The sequence below is a fragment of the Babesia bigemina genome (assembly GCF_000981445.1).
Source record: "Babesia bigemina genome assembly Bbig001, chromosome : III".
Classification (NCBI taxonomy): domain Eukaryota; phylum Apicomplexa; class Aconoidasida; order Piroplasmida; family Babesiidae; genus Babesia; species Babesia bigemina.
The window spans coordinates 290,630-308,767 of record NC_027218.1 but is presented as its reverse complement, the minus strand read 5'-3'; the positions used below and the strand labels follow the sequence as shown (position 1 = coordinate 308,767).

General features: G+C 47.3%; 4 protein-coding genes across 4 annotated transcripts; 2 read left to right on the top strand and 2 right to left on the bottom strand.

Moving 5' to 3' along the window:
- Positions 1 to 5,075: 5,075 nt before the first annotated feature.
- BBBOND_0301170 (hypothetical protein) lies at positions 5,076 to 5,607 on the bottom strand (the record flags this gene model as incomplete). The annotated part of the gene is made up of 2 exons (XM_012912944.1): positions 5,076 to 5,158; positions 5,523 to 5,607. The coding sequence occupies 2 exons, from the start codon at positions 5,605 to 5,607 to the stop codon at positions 5,076 to 5,078; spliced, it is 168 nt and encodes a 55-aa protein (XP_012768398.1).
- A 796-nt stretch (positions 5,608 to 6,403) lies between these two features.
- On the top strand, positions 6,404 to 6,853 carry BBBOND_0301160 (hypothetical protein; the record flags this gene model as incomplete). Its single annotated transcript, XM_012912943.1, has 1 exon — positions 6,404 to 6,853. The coding sequence occupies one exon, from the start codon at positions 6,404 to 6,406 to the stop codon at positions 6,851 to 6,853; it is 450 nt and encodes a 149-aa protein (XP_012768397.1).
- Positions 6,854 to 7,771: 918 nt separating this feature from the next.
- On the bottom strand, positions 7,772 to 9,002 carry BBBOND_0301150 (ENGULFMENT AND CELL MOTILITY 2, putative; the record flags this gene model as incomplete). The annotated part of the gene is made up of 4 exons (XM_012912942.1): positions 7,772 to 7,918; positions 7,953 to 8,390; positions 8,551 to 8,721; positions 8,790 to 9,002. The coding sequence occupies 4 exons, from the start codon at positions 9,000 to 9,002 to the stop codon at positions 7,772 to 7,774; spliced, it is 969 nt and encodes a 322-aa protein (XP_012768396.1).
- Positions 9,003 to 10,708: 1,706 nt separating this feature from the next.
- Positions 10,709 to 18,073, top strand: BBBOND_0301140 (adenylate and guanylate cyclase catalytic domain containing protein, putative; the record flags this gene model as incomplete). Its single annotated transcript, XM_012912941.1, has 1 exon — positions 10,709 to 18,073. One exon carries the CDS (start codon positions 10,709 to 10,711, stop codon positions 18,071 to 18,073), a length of 7,365 nt encoding a protein of 2,454 aa, XP_012768395.1.
- Positions 18,074 to 18,138: the final 65 nt, after the last annotated feature.

The following is an 18,138-nucleotide window of genomic DNA, read 5'->3' as shown; positions in this document are numbered from 1 at the left end:
TGAACGGCAAAGTGAAGCACCTAGCCGGTCTCAGCTATTCGTTGGTAGCTTTGCGCACTAATCACTTTGTCACACTGAACGTCAACGCCGACCGTTTAGGACCCGGAGAGACCCTGCGCCACTCGCCGTCGCTTGAATGCCGATGCGTCACTGTCAAGGGTGTCACTCGCTCCACCATCCAAATCGAGAACTACGACTCACAGTATTGATTAGCTCATATACGATGACACTTCGGTGAATGATGCGAATAAATTGGTTTCGCTTGTTGATGAGGACCTGCCTTTTGGTACCAGTGCAAGTGTACCTTGGGCTGGTGGTAATAATTGCGGTAGCCAAGTCAACAACGCATCGTACTGTTATCATATGTGTCTGCAACTAACACGGTTGTCAATGGGGCCGTGTAACATCCTAAGTTGGAGCCACACGGCAGCATCCCCTGTTGCTCATCGCACCTGCCGGATCGAGGGAGGTGTGCCACATCACCCAATACCGCTGCTCACATTTAGAAACCTTGGCGATGCGCCTGACACGCGACTAAGAGCACCAAATTAAATCTGCCAGTGGAATGCAGGTACTCCACCAAAGTGGATGGGCCGCCACGCCGACAGCGGCCGCCGCGGGACAATCAATAAAAAAGCGAGCGGGATACATTCCTTCCACGCCCTGTGTATTCGCCGCGCAATACACTATATGCTCTGCACGGGCACGTCTAAGCATACTCACAACGGCGAAGCGCCTCAACAGGCGTCACCGGGCTCATCCACGGCCTGCAACCTGATGGGCTGGGTGAGGAAGTGCGACAGGATGCCTCAGTAGGACGTTCGCCATGTGGCATCTGCAGGCGTTGTAAACGGGGTCAATGCAACATGAAGAAGCGCTTTATGCAACCATTAGCTCAACCATGGGTTGGATCCCATTAGAGTTGGGATGTGAAGAGCTGCCTCAGGTTAAGCAGTTCCGTGTTATCGTAACGCTTTTGCATGATATTTGACACGTGGAAGTAACTTCGCGTGCAGTTGTGCCAAATGTCGTAAAAATACCGATGTAACCATTCGCCGGGTAGAAGAGCCAATGCGCCTGGCAGGTGAGATGAATACCAGAGATGTGGCAGACCGTTTCGAGATGAGTGTGATCGGCACCCATATGGTACTCCGTCATTGATACAGCGAACCAGTGAGTGGGTAACAGTTGCACCTTCGAAGCTTTAGCGAAAAGAGGCCGGGATTGGCGCGGCAGTTGACATGCCTTTGCGTTATGCCCTGAACCGGAGATGCCCACGAGTGAATAAACGTCACACAACCATGTGTGATGATCCGCATATCTCCACATAATTACTACCATCAAGATTCGCTCACGCGGTCTGGCGATGTCTCACCTAGTGACTCCACCCGGCGCCACAGACCCTCACCAGGCGTGCCGGCGGCGGTGGATCCACCGGTGGCAGCTGGTCGAGTGCCAGCAAGTGTTATTTCAGCAAGTGTGGTGCCAGGCAGCTCCGATGACAGTATCGTCGTCTTATGACGCCTGGTGCCACCGCCAGTGCCTGCGACCGCCTGCCTCAGAGGCCGTCCGCAGCGGTGTAGGCGTGGCGGCGGTGGCGGCAGGGTGACGGTGTTGGGAGCCAGGCCATCACAGCCACGTCAACGTGCGTACGATACTACGTCTTATAGCTATTAAGTGCCGGCAGCGCAATGAGTTGTGGTATCTGCCACTCCCCGTAGCTGCTGACACGGCGGCTGCGCGGCGCCGGGGGCGTGGAGCGAGGCAGCCAGACGAGGCTTACAACACGCAGCACTGCGCCAAACCTGGTCCAATCTGTCATCTGCCAGCACTGCTTCACTGCCGTGCCCTAGCTGCCATCCCTCCGGTGCCTCGACTGCCAAGCCCCCAGTCCGGGCACCCCGCCCGCAGGCCTCACGCACCGGAGCCCGGCACAACGGGCGGATGTGGGCTGGGGTAGGGAGGCAACACAGGCACGTAACTACACCAATGTGGCACCAGCGCGACACTGCCGCGGTCTGGCGTGCCGTACAGCCGCAGCTGCAGTTGGCCGTGGCGGCTCCGCAGGCGTGCCGGCAGCGGCGCTCCCGGACTGCCCGGATGCGTGTCGGTGGATGGGACATATAGAGCAGCTATACGGTGACACCGGGTCACATCATGTGCTGCGCTGCGCCTGCCGCGGTCTGGCGATGCCTCGCCCAGTGACTCCACCCAGCGTCACAGACCCTCACCAGGCGTGCCGGCGGCGGTGGATCCACAGGTAGCAGCTGGACGAGTGCTAGCAAGTGTTATTATAGCAAGTGTGGTGCCAGGCAGCCTCGGTCATTGCTATCGTCGTCTCATGACGCCTGGTGCCACCGCCAGTGCCCACGACCCGCCTGCCTCAGAGGCCGTCCGCAGCGGTGTAGGCGTGGCGGCGGTGGCGGCAGGGTGACGGGTGTTGCGAGCCAGGCCATCACAGCCACGTCGAAGTGCGCACCATACTACGTCTTATAGCTATTAAGTGCCGGCAGCGCAATGAGTTGCGGTATCTGCTAGACCCCGGTGCTGCTGACACGGCGGCTGCGCGGCGCCGGGGGCGTGGAGCGAGGCAGCCAGACGAGGCTTACAGCACGCAGCACTGCGCCAAACCTGGTCTAAGCTGTCATCTGCCAGCACTGCTTCACTGCCGTGCCCTAGCTGCCATCCCTCCGGTGCCTCGACTGCCAAGCCCCCAGTCCGAGCACCCCGCCCGCAGGCCTCACGCACCGGAGCCCGGCACAACGGGCGGATGTGGGCTAGGATATGGAGGCAACACAGGCACGTAACCACACCAATGTGGCACCAGCGCGACACTGGCGGTGTCTGGCGTGCCGTACAGCCGCAGCTGCAGTTGGCCGTGGCGGCTCACCAGGCGTGCCGGCAGCGGCGCTCCCGGACTGCCCGGATGCGTGTCGGTGGATGGTACATATAGAGCAGCCATACCGCGACACCAGGTCACATCATGTGCTGCGCTGCGCCTGCCGCGGTCTGGCGATATCTCGCCCAGCGACTCCACCCGGCGTCACAGACCCTCCCCAGGCGTGCCGGCGGCGGTGGATCCACCGGTAGCAGCTGGACGAGTGCCAGCAAGTGTGGTGCCAGGCAGCCTCGGTCATTGCTATCGTCGTCTGATGACGCCTGGTGCCACCGCCAGTGCCTGCGACCCGCCTGCCTCAGAGCCCGTCCGCAGCGGTGTAGGCGTGGCGGCGGTGGCGGCAGGGTGACGGTGTTGGGAGCCAGGCCATCACAGCCACGTCAAAGTGCGTACGATACTACGTCTTATAGCTATTAAGTGCCGGTAGCGCAATGAGTTGTGGTATCTGCCACTCCCCGTAGCTGCTGACACGGCGGCTGCGCGGCGCCGGGGGCGTGGAGCGAGGCAGACAGACACGGCCTACAGCACGCAGCACTGCGCCAAACCTGGTCTAAGCGGTCATCCGCCAGCAGTGCTTAACTGCCGTGCCCTAGCTGCCATCCCTCCGGTGCCTCGACTGCCAAGCCCCCAGTCCGGGCACCCCGCCCGCAGACCTCACGCACCGGAGCCCGGCACAACGGGCGGATGTGAGCTAGGATAGGGAGGCAACACAGGCACGTAACTACACCAATGTGGCACCAGCGCGACACTGGCGGTGTCTGGCGTGCCGTACAGCCGCAGCTGCAGTTGGCCGTGGCGGCTCCCCAGGCGTGCCGGCAGCGGCGCTCCCGGACTGCCCGGATGCGTGTCGGTGGATGGGTCATATACGGCAGCTATACGGTGACACCAGGTCATATCATGTGCTGCGCTGCGCCTGCCGCGGTCTGGCGATATCTCGCCCAGCGACTCTACTTGGTGTCAGAGAACGACTTTAATTAATGCATGATTAGGCTGCCGATTCCACGGCGTACTGTTTCTGAATGCCGTTTTTGTCATTTGTGCTACCACCCAGCTTGGGTGAGAGCAGCACTCATGGTCTCGCGATGACTTCTGTCCCTGTCCACCATCTCACACATTAGACAACGTATCAATTGGCAACGTGTCGACTAGCGGATCTCTCATACCGTAGATTACCTCAACGAATCATCATACCGTAACAACTACTAAGCAATACACTGGGGACGTCGTGGAAGTTCACGCCGAGACCACGGACCCCTGCCTACAAGGCTGCGGTGTTGCATACGCATCCACTGAGCTTTTCAAGCCTGAGACGACCAGTGTCTACGACGCCTACGGCAGAGGAATTGGTTGCAAGATAGGCCTCCATGCTGCGGGCAATGCGGCCTTCTAGTGCCCGGCTCCTTACGTGCTGGACCCGCCCAACTGCTTCGACCAGGTCTCCGTGAACGGCAAAGTGAAGCACCTAGCCGGTCTCAGCTATTCGTTGGTAGCTTTGCGCACTAATCACTTTGTCACACTGAACGTCAACGCCGACCGTTTAGGACCCGGAGAGACCCTGCGCCACTCGCCGTCACTTGAATGCCGATGCGTCACTGTCAAGGGTGTCACTCGCTCCACCATCCAAATCGAGAACTACGACTCACAGTATTGATTAGCTCATATACGATGACACTTCGGTGAATGATGCGAATAAATTGGTTTCGCTTGTTGATGAGGACCTGCCTTTTGGTACCAGTGCAAGTGTACCTTGGGCTGGTGGTAATAATTGCGGTAGCCAAGTCAACAACGCATCGTACTGTTATCATATGTGTCTGCAACTAACACGGTTGTCAATGGGGCCGTGTAACATCCTAAGTTGGAGCCACACGGCAGCATCCCCTGTTGCTCATCGCACCTGCCGGATCGAGGGAGGTGTGCCACATCACCCAATACCGCTGCTCACATTTAGAAACCTTGGCGATGCGCCTGACACGCGACTAAGAGCACCAAATTAAATCTGCCAGTGGAATGCAGGTACTCCACCAAAGTGGATGGGCCGCCACGCCGACAGCGGCCGCCGCGGGACAATCAATAAAAAAGCGAGCGGGATACATTCCTTCCACGCCCTGTGTATTCGCCGCGCAATACACTATTTGCTCTGCACGGGCACGTCTAAGCATACTCACAACGGCGAAGCGCCTCAACAGGCGTCACCGGGCTCATCCACGGCCTGCAACCTGATGGGCTGGGTGAGGAAGTGCGACAGGATGCATAGGTGGCATGCTAGTCATATTGAAAATGAAATCAATTATGGATACTAGACATAACGGTACATAATTCCCAGCTCAATAATGAGTTACATATCTTCGAGCATTGGTTGTGACGTTACGCCTGAATGCGTGCTGCAGTTTGAACAGCATGAATACATGTGCAATACGCAGTATTCGAAAGATAGTGCTTGCCAATTTGGAGAGCTGGCCAATGACGTGGAATGCGCTGTTTTGTGTTGAATATGGCACATTACCAGAAGATAAGAGCTAGGTTTCAGACGTCTATGCATTGAGAAACTTTGATGATATATCACCAATGTAACAAGGAAAACCAGCAATACGTTGCAGAACATCATGAGTGATTTAATTCCACCTACACTGTTGTATAAGCGTAGGATGGATAAAGTTCGAATTATTGAGCGGTACCATTAGAACTGCTTCGTAGTGGAATAGGCGTGACATTATGTAGACAGACAGTAAGTTTAGTGGTAACTGATCAACTTGTCAAGGAATCCGGGGGGCCTAAGTCTTGACGGCGGCATCGTGCGGTACCAGCAGATCGTAAACACAAGTCGTTGTTCATCAACGCCAAAAGTAAGGACTGCTAACATAGTCGACAATACGACTAGCCCGATGAGCTTATTACAGAATGGTGATGCGGCTAGAGAACAGTCGAAATCGTGGTGCCGAGTTGCGCAAGGATACTCTCCACCTCGATGTACACAGGGCTACGTACACTCTAATATTCTGTCCTCAATCCATGCTAACCTTACAAACTTGCGTGCGCCTGTGCGAATGTGATAATATATAGGGCTACAGTGTGTGCCATTATTGTAAACGTTTATGACACGCATTGTAGATACTATATGCCATGTCAATGGTATGAACCTAATTGACAAACTGCCTAGTCGTTGCCATTGCGCTTCTCACGATATGATGATTGGTGTACATATGGCTTGGAAACTTCGTTCAGGTGCGTGTATATTATATGGGAGCCTCACTGTTGCGATTATAAGCCTTTTTGGTACAACCTTTTGAAATAACTGTGCCGTGAGTAGAGCAAGATTCACGTTTATAGAATATTCCTAATTAACTGATTCTTTACAAAAAGGCGTACAGTTCGTTGACGGAGGTCCCTCGTAACCCACAGGAGGATATTGACTGTCTGAGAGCCCTGAGGGGAACCAATGCTGCAAGCAATTTGAAGGCTATAGGCACCGCACTGTACAACTTTCTTGCGGACAAGCCTGCGGGCAAGATGGAGGTGTCAGCTCTCGAAGAAGTTAAACTTATTACCAAAGAGTTCCTGGAGAAACCTGAGCTTCGGAATCGGCGGGCCGTGAGAGCGATACTGAGGAGATTCAATAAGCCTATGAGAAAAGTAGGCTTTTGCCACAGGTTGTTTGGGCGCATCGTAGACAGCGATTACGAGAACGTCATAGAGACAAAGGGTCTCACTGCTGAAAACATCGCGGAGAACATAGGTGAGATTGTGGATGGATGTAAGACGTTTTTGCATCATATCAAAAACCCTGACTACTATGAGTCCGCTTACAATTCAGAAGCGACGTCGGACGCATCATGTTCGGAAAAGCCGGAAGATTTTGCAGCCGTCTTCGTGGGTATTGCGCCCATGTTGTACGCAGGTCTAATAGCCCCTTTGGTTGCGAGCAGAGCTGGATTTTGCAATGTGGCTGTACCCTACTAAAATTAAGCCTACGGGGGAGTTGTTGGCGGTTACGAATAGCCGGAATTACAAGCTGAGATGAGGAGTCTAGCTGTACGCAATGCTCTGAAAGGTGTAGATCTACATTTATTGGACAAAATCTACGACCTTGCCGGATGCTGGACTTTTTATTGAGAAGGCCATGTAGGTAATCTGTCAAAGAAACTCGAACATAACTAGCTGGTAATTTTTACTCCACACCCGGTAGTCGCCATAAGTACACTCACAAAATACATGCAAGTCATTAAATGTAACCACAGACACCACAATGTATTCCCTCGTCATACATTGTACTGATACTGTTTAATGAGGGCAAAAATAGTTACGTAAATAACCGCATTCACTATGTAATTTGGCGTGCTTTTGTTTCAACGCCGCACGCTTGGAGGCTCTACTATCCGACGGAGGCGTGGAACTCCACACTTTGTAACTAATACTGTATACGACTTCACACGTACGTATGTGGATGGGTCGTCCGTGACGTTTGACATAGTTGGGTAGCTTTTTTGTGATCGAAACGCTAAATAGCTGCTGCGTGCATGGGGCATGAATTTGCAGATTCTATTACTTAGCAAATGAGATGTTTAGCGTAATCTCTTAAATTTAGATGCAGTTTTTCACTACAGATGTAAGCACGCATTTGCTGTTTGTTGGTGTCGATTGTTGGGTTCTCAGTCACGTGGATCGTTTAGTCGCTGTTCTCTGTAAAGAAGTACTATGAGGAAGTTCAACGGTCCATAGGACTGATATCCAATAAGTCCGGTAACTGAATGGCGCACACCCTACGCCAATAGCGCCCAGGGAATGAAACTGTATCATGAGCGAACATCCACTCAAGGCGAACGTATCAACATACGATACTATTCAACTTGAAATACACATATGTAATACTCCACCGTTTCAAACACCAGCTAAGAATGTCTCTCCAATGGCATTTAATAACGTCGATCCGTAGTATCTGGTTTCGCCCAAACTTTTATCGCTTATAATTCGCCGAATGATGGCAAATGTTTCTTCTCCGATTTCTTTCCTGAATTCGACAGAAATCTGATATTTTGTGACATCCAATTCCCCGACTTACCGATTTGAAATCAAATATGCTTGTTGCATGTTTCCTCCAATAATTCACGAAGGAGAAAAAATAATATGTGTGCAACATATAAAACAATTCAACAGCTTGCAGATCATTGTGGTAAGAGAAGGGTCCAAGCTTATTGTGCCTGAAATCTTCAAGGACCCATGCAGTAACATTTATACTGGTAAGAGCAAATGGAAACCATGCCTGCAAACTTCTTGACAGATGAAGAATTTCTCTGGCTCGCTTCTTATGCCTTGTAGCAACAAAATGCAGGCTTTGCAGTCCGAGAACTCCAGTCATTCTAAAGTCTGTTAGCGGTGCTTGAAATCCAAGATCGCCCCAACTTGACAAATTGTCATCCTCCTTGCCTATTGATTTAGTGACACCAAAAGATTCTGGCATAGGACGATCGTCCAGTGCTGCCCATGACTCGTGTAAGAGCTGCTCTTATATTAGTTGGAATGACATAGATAACGTCAATGCAGAGTGTGACAAGGATACATACACCAAACATCTCAATAACAGATGTAATATGCACCATATTATGAATTACAATTACTCACTTTACCTAGTGCCACTTCCAATGCATAGAGAGACATACCAGGCAGTGCTCGGCGTTGCTTTGATCCACTTTTATACCGGCTAGAAAATCAAGCCTACGGACGTCTCGGTTTTTTTTGAAAATTTGTAATAGGGCATCTTCCAGATATTTCCTGTATTTGACGCCTATTTCTAATTGCACCGCAAGTGTGTCTACCAAACTATCAATAGACTGCCACTCTTTAGACGGATCGGTGATTCCCTTGCAGCGCATCAACATACGTGGTGACTATCACTTACTAAGGATGCGAGCAGTTCGCCGTACTGGCCTTCAAATGCTATAATGGCTTCTGGATTGCATATGCTGCATTCTAAACCAGACGGCGCACTAATCAGAGCCCATAGGTGATCCAAAAAACCATAATTGAGCAAAATGCGTTCAGCGCACGATGTTTTAATTAGACATGACAATAGACGTTGGAATATACTTCTTAAGTGCCTCTGAACATCCATAGCGCTGCATCAATATAGGTCAGACTAACAAGAATTCCTGGACGATATACGAAGACATCATTGCATATGTTTTGTTTACATGATACCGCATTAAGCTAAAGAGTCATGTGATGCGAATTTCCTGGTAAGCTGAAAAGTGAGCAAGCCTATGCACCAATTAAGGGTATTTGGCCGCCGCCACAACCGCCTCCAACGTGTATTGTCGCCACGCGTATCCCAGTATGCGTACCAATATACAAGTTTTGATACTTCAAAAACTGAACGGTAAAGATTGGACTTATAGCATTATACGCAAGGAAGCCTACCAATGCAAGCTATCTGCTATCCATCCATGATTATTATGAACAAATGCATTACTATTTTGTGAAATTATACGCCCGTCACGCATAATATTTAACAAATCACTGAACGCGCGTCCTACTCCCTGGGATGACCCTATGTGGATTGTCCACCCTCTCACACAGTAGTCACCTTTACGGTTGAATAGGTGTATATGTGAATATAGTAGAAGCTTATTATTTGCTACTTGGGAGTATATTTAAATTGACAACATCCCCCAATACACCTCAACGGTCCGTTACACACAGTTACAGAGTCCTCAGCTGATACAGAGGATTGGCGTGTAGACCAAGGAAACTTGCAACATAGGCACTTCTACAAGTAATACACACACTGACGTTTGAACTTTGCCACGTATTGAGCTAATTTGAGTTCATATTTTACGATGTCCAACTGCGGTGGCGTGAAGGGTCTTAATATGAAAACCCGGCTATATCGTTTAAATAACATACCAGAACAACGAATCATACTCTAGGTGCTCGTATGCAGGGTACGGAGTATCGATATATTCACGAACAAAAATCGCCGAACGGCGTGGCGTTTCCCCCAAAACCGAAAATATATTTATAAGCGTCAACGCGGAACAAAATTACATGATACAGATGCCATCATGCGCAACAGACTCAACAAATGTGTGTGGATGAACCTATGTTAGGACCGCTGTGTAGTAACTACTGCTATGTGCGATGCTGAAGGCTCATTCACACAAGTGCTTGATTCGGAGACACATCTTTACAATTTGTAAATATTGTTGACACTTTTTTGACGAATGATACATATAGTTGCTGTCTAAACATTGGATTTCAACTTTTACAGGATACACACTCCCTTCTTTTGCGGATACTCTTTTGTCATCACTTTTTGATATGATGGATTGTATCTCATAAAACGTTTTGAAATGTAGTACCAAATAGGATTAATAATCAAGTATAGGTATGCGCCTCGCTCTATTTTGATACTACTTTGTCACTTGTTGGAGATTTACGATCATATATCATGGACATTTATGGACGACCTCTTGCGATGTAGCGCATTCTTCCTAACCTTCTTTTATACATACGTTCTAAGCGTTGGATATGGTATTTAGTTGCCACACCGTAGGAGAGGAGATATCTTCATGCCCATTTTCTTTAAGCCTTACATGTATTGATGAGATGTCGCATCTTACTATTCGTTGAGAGTAAGCAAACCGACTACATATGTTGTCAATTATGGGTGTCTATTGAAACAGCAACTGGTGAGAGCTTCAAGTGGCTTATAAACCATGCCCAACCTTGTAAATACGGTTGTATTACGATAGACAGTTTTTTGCATATCAATGCCATATTGCTGACCACGAATGTCATACGTACAAGCTATTTATACAAATGATGGACAGTAATAATGACGTAAGTAATTATCCTGCAAATGGTGTTGTTACACGGGTCCCGTTCTATAGAGGCGGCAATAAGCGTCGGTCAGGGCAAAGATATGATGGAAGACACATAATTACGAGCTATAACAAGGATGAACTGATAACGAAGCGTCAGAACTTATGTTTCGGTACTAAACTACAGCCAGAATGGGAATCTAGGTGCTTGAAGATAAATCCCGTGCTTTCGGATGATATACATCGTTTTATGGGAAACGAGCAGCATACTCAGCGTTGGGCATTGGCTAAGCATGTATTTTTAATAATTTGTAGCAACGCAAAACGCGTTCCATACATATGGGGAGCGGTAAGTATAATCCTTAACATCATATCGCCGGTGTTGCTGCGCAAGGGATCACCAAAACTATCGTGGTATAGTCATGGAGCGGTATTGCTAACATCGTTTTCCATTTCATTTCTCACCAGCGGTTTTGATGCGATGAAACGCTTCGTTGTTGGGAAATGCATTGATTTCAAAAGATGTCACGTTCTACAAACAGGGAAACCTCGTCTGAAGAAAGTCAGGGTGTGTGATTTAGTTGTGGGAAACATAGTAAAACTAACCTGTGATGAACAGGTACCAGCAGACATGATAATATTGGCTTGTAGCAATCCGGATGGCCAGGTACATATAGATACCACATTTGTTGATGGCAAAAGAGATCTTAAGGTGAAGGTATGTACTAAAGATGCAAAGGTTGAAGCTTCTGTACATTCATTCGCCAACATACGTGGGCAAATTGTCTGCGATAGGCCATCGGCCGACCTTGACAGCTTCGTTGGCGCACTAAGACTCAAAGGCCACCCACGACCTAAAAACTTGTACATACATAATTTTGTGATGAAGGGCAGCATAATTAGGAATACCGGGACTGTGTATGGTGTTATAACGCATACAGGTCCAGATACGAAAATTGCACAAAATATTAAAAAGGAGAATCAATGCATAAAATCCGGTTCGGTAGAAGGTTTGATTAACCATTTTACGGTGATAGTAGGTTGCATATATGTGTTATGCCTCGTAGTAAGTATGGGTACTAGGTGGTCCATACTCTTGGCCTCTGATAGGCGGAAAAAAGGAACCGCACTGGTCATCGAATCTCTTCTTTTTGTTTTAATTAGGTTCTTTTTATTATATGGAGGACTGATACCTGTGACCTTACCAGCAATTGTAGATGTCTTGCGCTATGCGTGTAGCACAATTTATGACGGACATACGGATTACTCGTTTTTCAGCGACGTTCATGTCAGAGGTCAAACGCTTCAACATGCACCAGATACGACAACGGTCTTCCCTGTCACGTGGCCTATGACGTCGGGGCTATTGGATGAACTGGGTTTGGTTGACATAATTTTTTGTGACAAAACGGGCACGTTGACGTCAAATGATCTAAAGGCATCTCTCATAACTGTAGGAAATAAAACCTTCGACACATCAGGCGACAGGACCAGTATTCACAGCAAAATAGAGAATGAATTGGAACAAAACCCTAGATTCGACACACTGATGAAGTTGATGTGCCTATGCAACGCCAGTGTGCCCGTCACTAGTGCACCCAGCCTTGAAATATTTACATCTCCAATACGCATGACGACATCTAGTTCTCAAGGGTTGAAACACAGTGCTTCAGGAAATTCTGATATATCTCTTGGCATTTCAAACAACAATCAATACCCTTTGCGCCCATCCAAGAGTAGAATTCATTTTGGAAATGTATCATATATAGAGCCGTTAAACTCACTAAATTTCGGTCTTAAGGATATGGATTCGATGAACAATTCAATGGAATTCGGTGGTGAAGCGGCGGAGAATGAGGGGGATAGTGAGGAGACATATGCAACAAATGCGTTTCCTCATAGACCAAGCCGATCCAACCAGATATATTACAGGTCACCACATAAAGAAGATGAGTGTATGCTGGATATATGTCGCGAGTTTGGTTATAAATTGACGCATCGCTCCAAGTCACATATCAATCTTGAGGCTCGGGGATTACAAGAGGAGTGGAATATTGTTGGTTTTAACACTTTTAGTCCTGAAAGACGTCGAATGTCAATGGTAGCTTCCAGACCTGACCAAGATGGTTCTACAATATTCGTTAAAGGCTCAGCTGACACCATGATGAATCTCATTAGACTAACGACGGAAGACGAACATCGCGATATGTCGGCCCTGTCAATACGAATTGAGAAGCTTACCACTGCAGGATTCCGTGTTTTGGTTTGCGCATACAGAGATCTGTCTCGGGAGGAAACACAGTTATACCAGCGCCACTTCACGAATGCGGAAGATTCGGTTTACAGTGCAGATACACTTCACGAAGAAGCTGCAATAATGGTTGAACGACGTCTAACATATCTAGGATTTGTTGCTTTCAAGGATGAGCTTCAGGCAGGAGTGCCTGAAACACTTGATTTGCTAATGGAGGCAGGAATTCGCATATGGATGACAACGGGAGATAATCGGCATGCTGCGATTGAGGCAGCGTATCTATCGAAATTGCTGGTGCATCCGTGCCGTATATTTGATTGCAAGCTGCCTACCAACAAACTGGATGACTCGCCACATAAGGATTGTGGAGCTCTTTATGAGGCCTTCCTACAGCAGAGAGCTGAGAAGACACAATCGGAACAGATTTGCCTAGTCGTAGATGGAAAGGATTTGAAGGATTTTTTGACAAACAGTACGATGCAAACATACTTCGTCAACATGCTGTGCTTCGCCGACGTGGTTTTGGCATGCAGTTTGACGCCGTGCCAGAAAGCAGAATTTGTAAGATTGGTTAGGGTTCGTTTGACCCCTACACCAGTGACACTAGCAATAGGCGATGGTCTCAATGATGTCAAAATGATGCAGGAGGCGCATGTTGGTGTTGCAGTATTGGGCTCTACACCCGATGCCGCAGCTTATGCTGATTTCGTAACTACGCATTTCGCAGGACTGAGAAGTTTATTGTTTTACCAGGGTAGCAATGCTCTTCAGATAATAGCAATAGCTATATATTGGAGTTTTTTCAAAAGCCTTTGTTTAGTGATGCCGATTTTTTACTATCAGGGGCACACTGATTGGGTCGGCTTAGATTTGTACGGTTCTTTTGTCCAGCTTCTTTTCCATCTGCTATTCACCGCATTTCCGGTTACCTTTTGCGCCTTGTTCGACAGACCGTTGTCTGAACCGATGTCAACAAATTTGCCGATACTTTATACGTTATGTAGGCGTCGTTTCCATGTTAATTTACTGCGTTTGGGATTTTGGATTTTGGAAGGCATATTGTCATCCATATTTTGTTACCTTAGTATTCAGACTACCACTTTGGAATCTCCAATCTTCAGCGGTGGAGGTACCATTAGTGCGCGAACTTTTGGACTATTATGTTCCTTAGGTACCCTTCAGATGTCCAATACTCGTCTTCTTATGGAATCATTCACTAGGAACAACGCCTTCGGTATTGTATTCACCTTGGTATTCATTTTTGCGATGCCCCCCTCATTTCTTGGCCTTTGCTTTTTGTTCGGAGGCAGAATTCTCAGAAATGCTACCTTACAAGTTGCGCTCTGGCAACCCGTGTATTTTTTAATTCCTGTTTGGTTGGGAATAGGGGCAGTATTTCATGTGGCATCCGCTTTGACCCAGGCGTTAGTTTCGCCGAATATAGCCAACTATGTGAAGCATTGGGTGTCTACACAAATGTGTTATTGTGCAGCTCAGTCAAACAATCCGTCTACCACGGAAAGCTCCAAATCTGTAGGCACGAGTCTTCCCACAGTTGATGGAATGGTTCAGAACGTGCGGCAAGTGCACAATTGGTGTGATCACATGCTGCAACGGGTAAGAAAGGAATTCAATATCCATGGAATGGATTCCTGGATACGCATGATACCTGCGGCCAGGCCATTTAGAGTGCGTGAAGGCGATTTGTCAGTTACGCAACCGGTTGCAATAACTTCTTCGTCTAGCTTTTCGAAGGACAACATTGAAGAGGACTTGCATAAACAGCAGAGCGATGTTAACGTCCAAAACCAACGCGCATCGTATTTAATTGATCGTTTTACGTTGCGTTTTAAGGACATGCAACTAGAGGCTGATTACAGACTTCATAAACGACGCAATCATTATAGAACAAATCGTATCTGGTATAGAACCGTTTTTCTGGCAATCGGTCTTTATTATATTTTTGGTTGGATATTGGATTACCTTATAAAAGTGAGTTACAATCAAGAAACGGCAATATATACTATTTTACCACCAATTTGTGTCACGGCGTTGGCATTTGGTTGCGCGATTTTAACATTCCATCCAACGCATTTCATGCATCACATTAACAAGGTTCTGGGAGCTCTTGTATCATGTATGATATTGCAGTATGTTGTTACCTTGAGTTTGATGGAGCCATTGAGTTCCTTACAACCCATATTATTCCCAATTTTCACTTTCGTGATTCTGCACATAACATTCATTTATGCTTTGCTGGCTAACGCAATTTTCGTAGTTTCCACCATACGGAGTGTTGACAAGTCCATTCACACTGTGCCTTTATTTATTGGAATCAATGTATTTGTCGCATTTGTGGGTTATCGGTTGGAATATAACAACAGGAAGAATTTCTTATTCGAATTTTCTGCGAGGAACGCGCGAAAAAAGCAAAGCGAGTTGTTAAACACTATGCTACCAAATTTTGTTGTTTCTAAAATGATAAATGCACGATTGAATGAGGATGGAATCCCTATAGGTTTCGAAGCTGAGGAACATGCAGTTGTGTCGGTCTTGTTTTGTGACGTCTATCACTTTCAGAACTTGGTAGCCACCGTGGAACCAACTACTCTTGTGGAGCTTCTGGATTCTTTGTTTCTAGCGTTCGATAGGTGCGCGGAACAGTTTGGGGCAACAAAAATCGAAACTGTTTTTGAAACTTATTTGGCCGCTTGTGGCTTATCGCGGGGCATTGCCCCTTGCCCGTATGAATCAGCAGCAAATGCTATTGACATGGCATTGGCTATGATGGAAGCATCCAAGCAAATACATTACTCTTATATAAGTGAATGCCATGATGGGTCATATATGGAGCAAAGTGAATCTGTGCTTGTGAAGATCGGAATTAATTCGGGTAAGGTCATATCTGGTTTGGTAGGTGCGAAGAAACCACAGTATGCTCTTTTCGGAGACACAGTCAATACTGCCAGCCGGATGAAAAGCATGGGAGAAGTGGGTTACATACATATAACGGACGACACATACAATTTGGTGAAGGCCGATTCAACGTTGACGTTCAGTCACCGTGAGACCTTCGTTAAGGGCAAGGGTATGATGAAAACACATTTACTGATTTCTGCTGAAGGGTCGGCATATCCAAACTTCGAGAGTGTAGATACTTGTGGCACCGCGAATGTTTATCGAGCTAATACAAGCGATGAAATGGGCTCGCGAGATGTGCCTGTTGCGAAGATAGGCGAGGGAATAGTTGACCATGAACGAGGTGCACGCAACAAATCACCCGAAAACAACAACATACTGTTCGAATGCCTAGACAAAAGCCATTCATTGAACATCTCTGATGACATCTGCCTGCGTAGCAGCGTTGACACAGCAATCCCAGCTGTAGCACATGCCAATGATTATGAACGTTCATGCTCACGAAAACTACGAATATCAGCTGCTGTAGGAGCGCTAACAGAAGAAGATGATGGAGTATTCTTAAAAGACCAACCTGGGCTGCTGCGACATTGCAGCATGTATAGCACAGGTGCAGCTTCGACAAATTCGGTTCAATCACGCGCGTCTAGGTGTCTTAATTTTTTGCGGAGGGCAAACACAATGGCGTTGCGTCACAATACACTTAGTGCTTCAAGCCCAATACATTCGAGTAGTTTTACACGACAAAACGCTCAGGATGAGGACGACGAAATTAATAGTGGGATAGATGGTAGTGACATGCGGATGAAGACCAAGGAGTGGATAATGTTAAAGTTTACGGATAAATTACAGGAAGATCGTTACAGATCACACTTTTACCATAACAGGGCAAATATAAACACGATTGAGCAAACGTTAGTGATCTTCCTTATCACTTTCGTAGCGCAGAGTATTCTTGAAATCGCAATCCCCCGAAGTTTCGAAGACGACAGTAATATGGAGAGGCTACTGTTTATCAAATACGTTCAATATTGGACAGTGAGATCTGTATACATTACCCTTGTGTTTGTCATGTGGCTATTGTTCCATTTCAACTCATTTTCGCGGCGCTCAGAATCCAACACAACAATGTGGCTAACATTCTTTTTGAACTTACTCTTCGTTAGTGCAGCATGCATTTTCGCTCTTTCAAATTCCTGGGCGGTTGCAGGGAGCGGAGTGTATTCCCAATATCTCAATCTATGGCTTCCATCGGACAGCATTGAATTTTATTTTTATATTGTGGTGCTGCATCATAGTAGTGGGATGCTCTTCCAGACGTGTTTATTAGTGGATACATTATTCGTGATAATTTCTATGACTTTTATCTCCTCCAGTGTTGTTCAAACTGCAACAACGTCTATCACGCTGTGCAGCATTCCTTGCTACATAGTCTTCAATTTGATATCTGCTCATTGCAAGGAAGCTATAGATAGGCGTGCATTCCATTCTAACGAGAAGGCCCGGATGATAGAGGCACGTGTAGGACAGATGCTCAACGATATGCTGCCAAAGAGTGTTTTGGAAGAATTCAAAAGCGACAAGTTGAAAATGTCATATTGTCACGAAAAAATGTCATTTCTGTTTTCCGATATCGTTGGTTTTACGTTGTGGGCTAATTCTGTAGATGCATGTGAGGTAATTGCACTCTTACAAAGGTTGTTTGCGCGTTTCGACAGAAATAGCACAAAGTTTGGGTTATACAAACTTTGCACAATTGGCGATGCGTATGTAGCTGTTAGTGAGCCGGCTATTGAAGTGCCGTCAGATCAAGAGGCAATTGCCAATATCGAGGGGATCCTTCAAATGGCATACTCCATGATTAGAACTATTCAAGACGTCAGAGAAGCTTTTAACATTCCAGGTCTGAATATGAGGATCGGGTTGCACTACGGCTGTTCGGTGGGAGGGGTTGTTGGTTCCGGGAGGCTTCGTTACGATCTCTGGGGTATGGACATTCACACTGCAAATGCCATGGAAAGCAATGGCATTCCAGGTAAAGTCTGCGTTTCGGAAAGGTTGAAACTTATATTGATGACAAATTTCCCCAATCGCTTCGACTTCACCTTCAATAACGACATACAGGTCATAGATCGATGTGTCAGAAGTTACATTCTAACGACAGACTCGAGTGACAGTTCAGCATTTTAATATTAGACTTTGCAGTACAGTGTTTTAGACTGATATCGGTGCTCGTATCCACTTTTGGATCACAT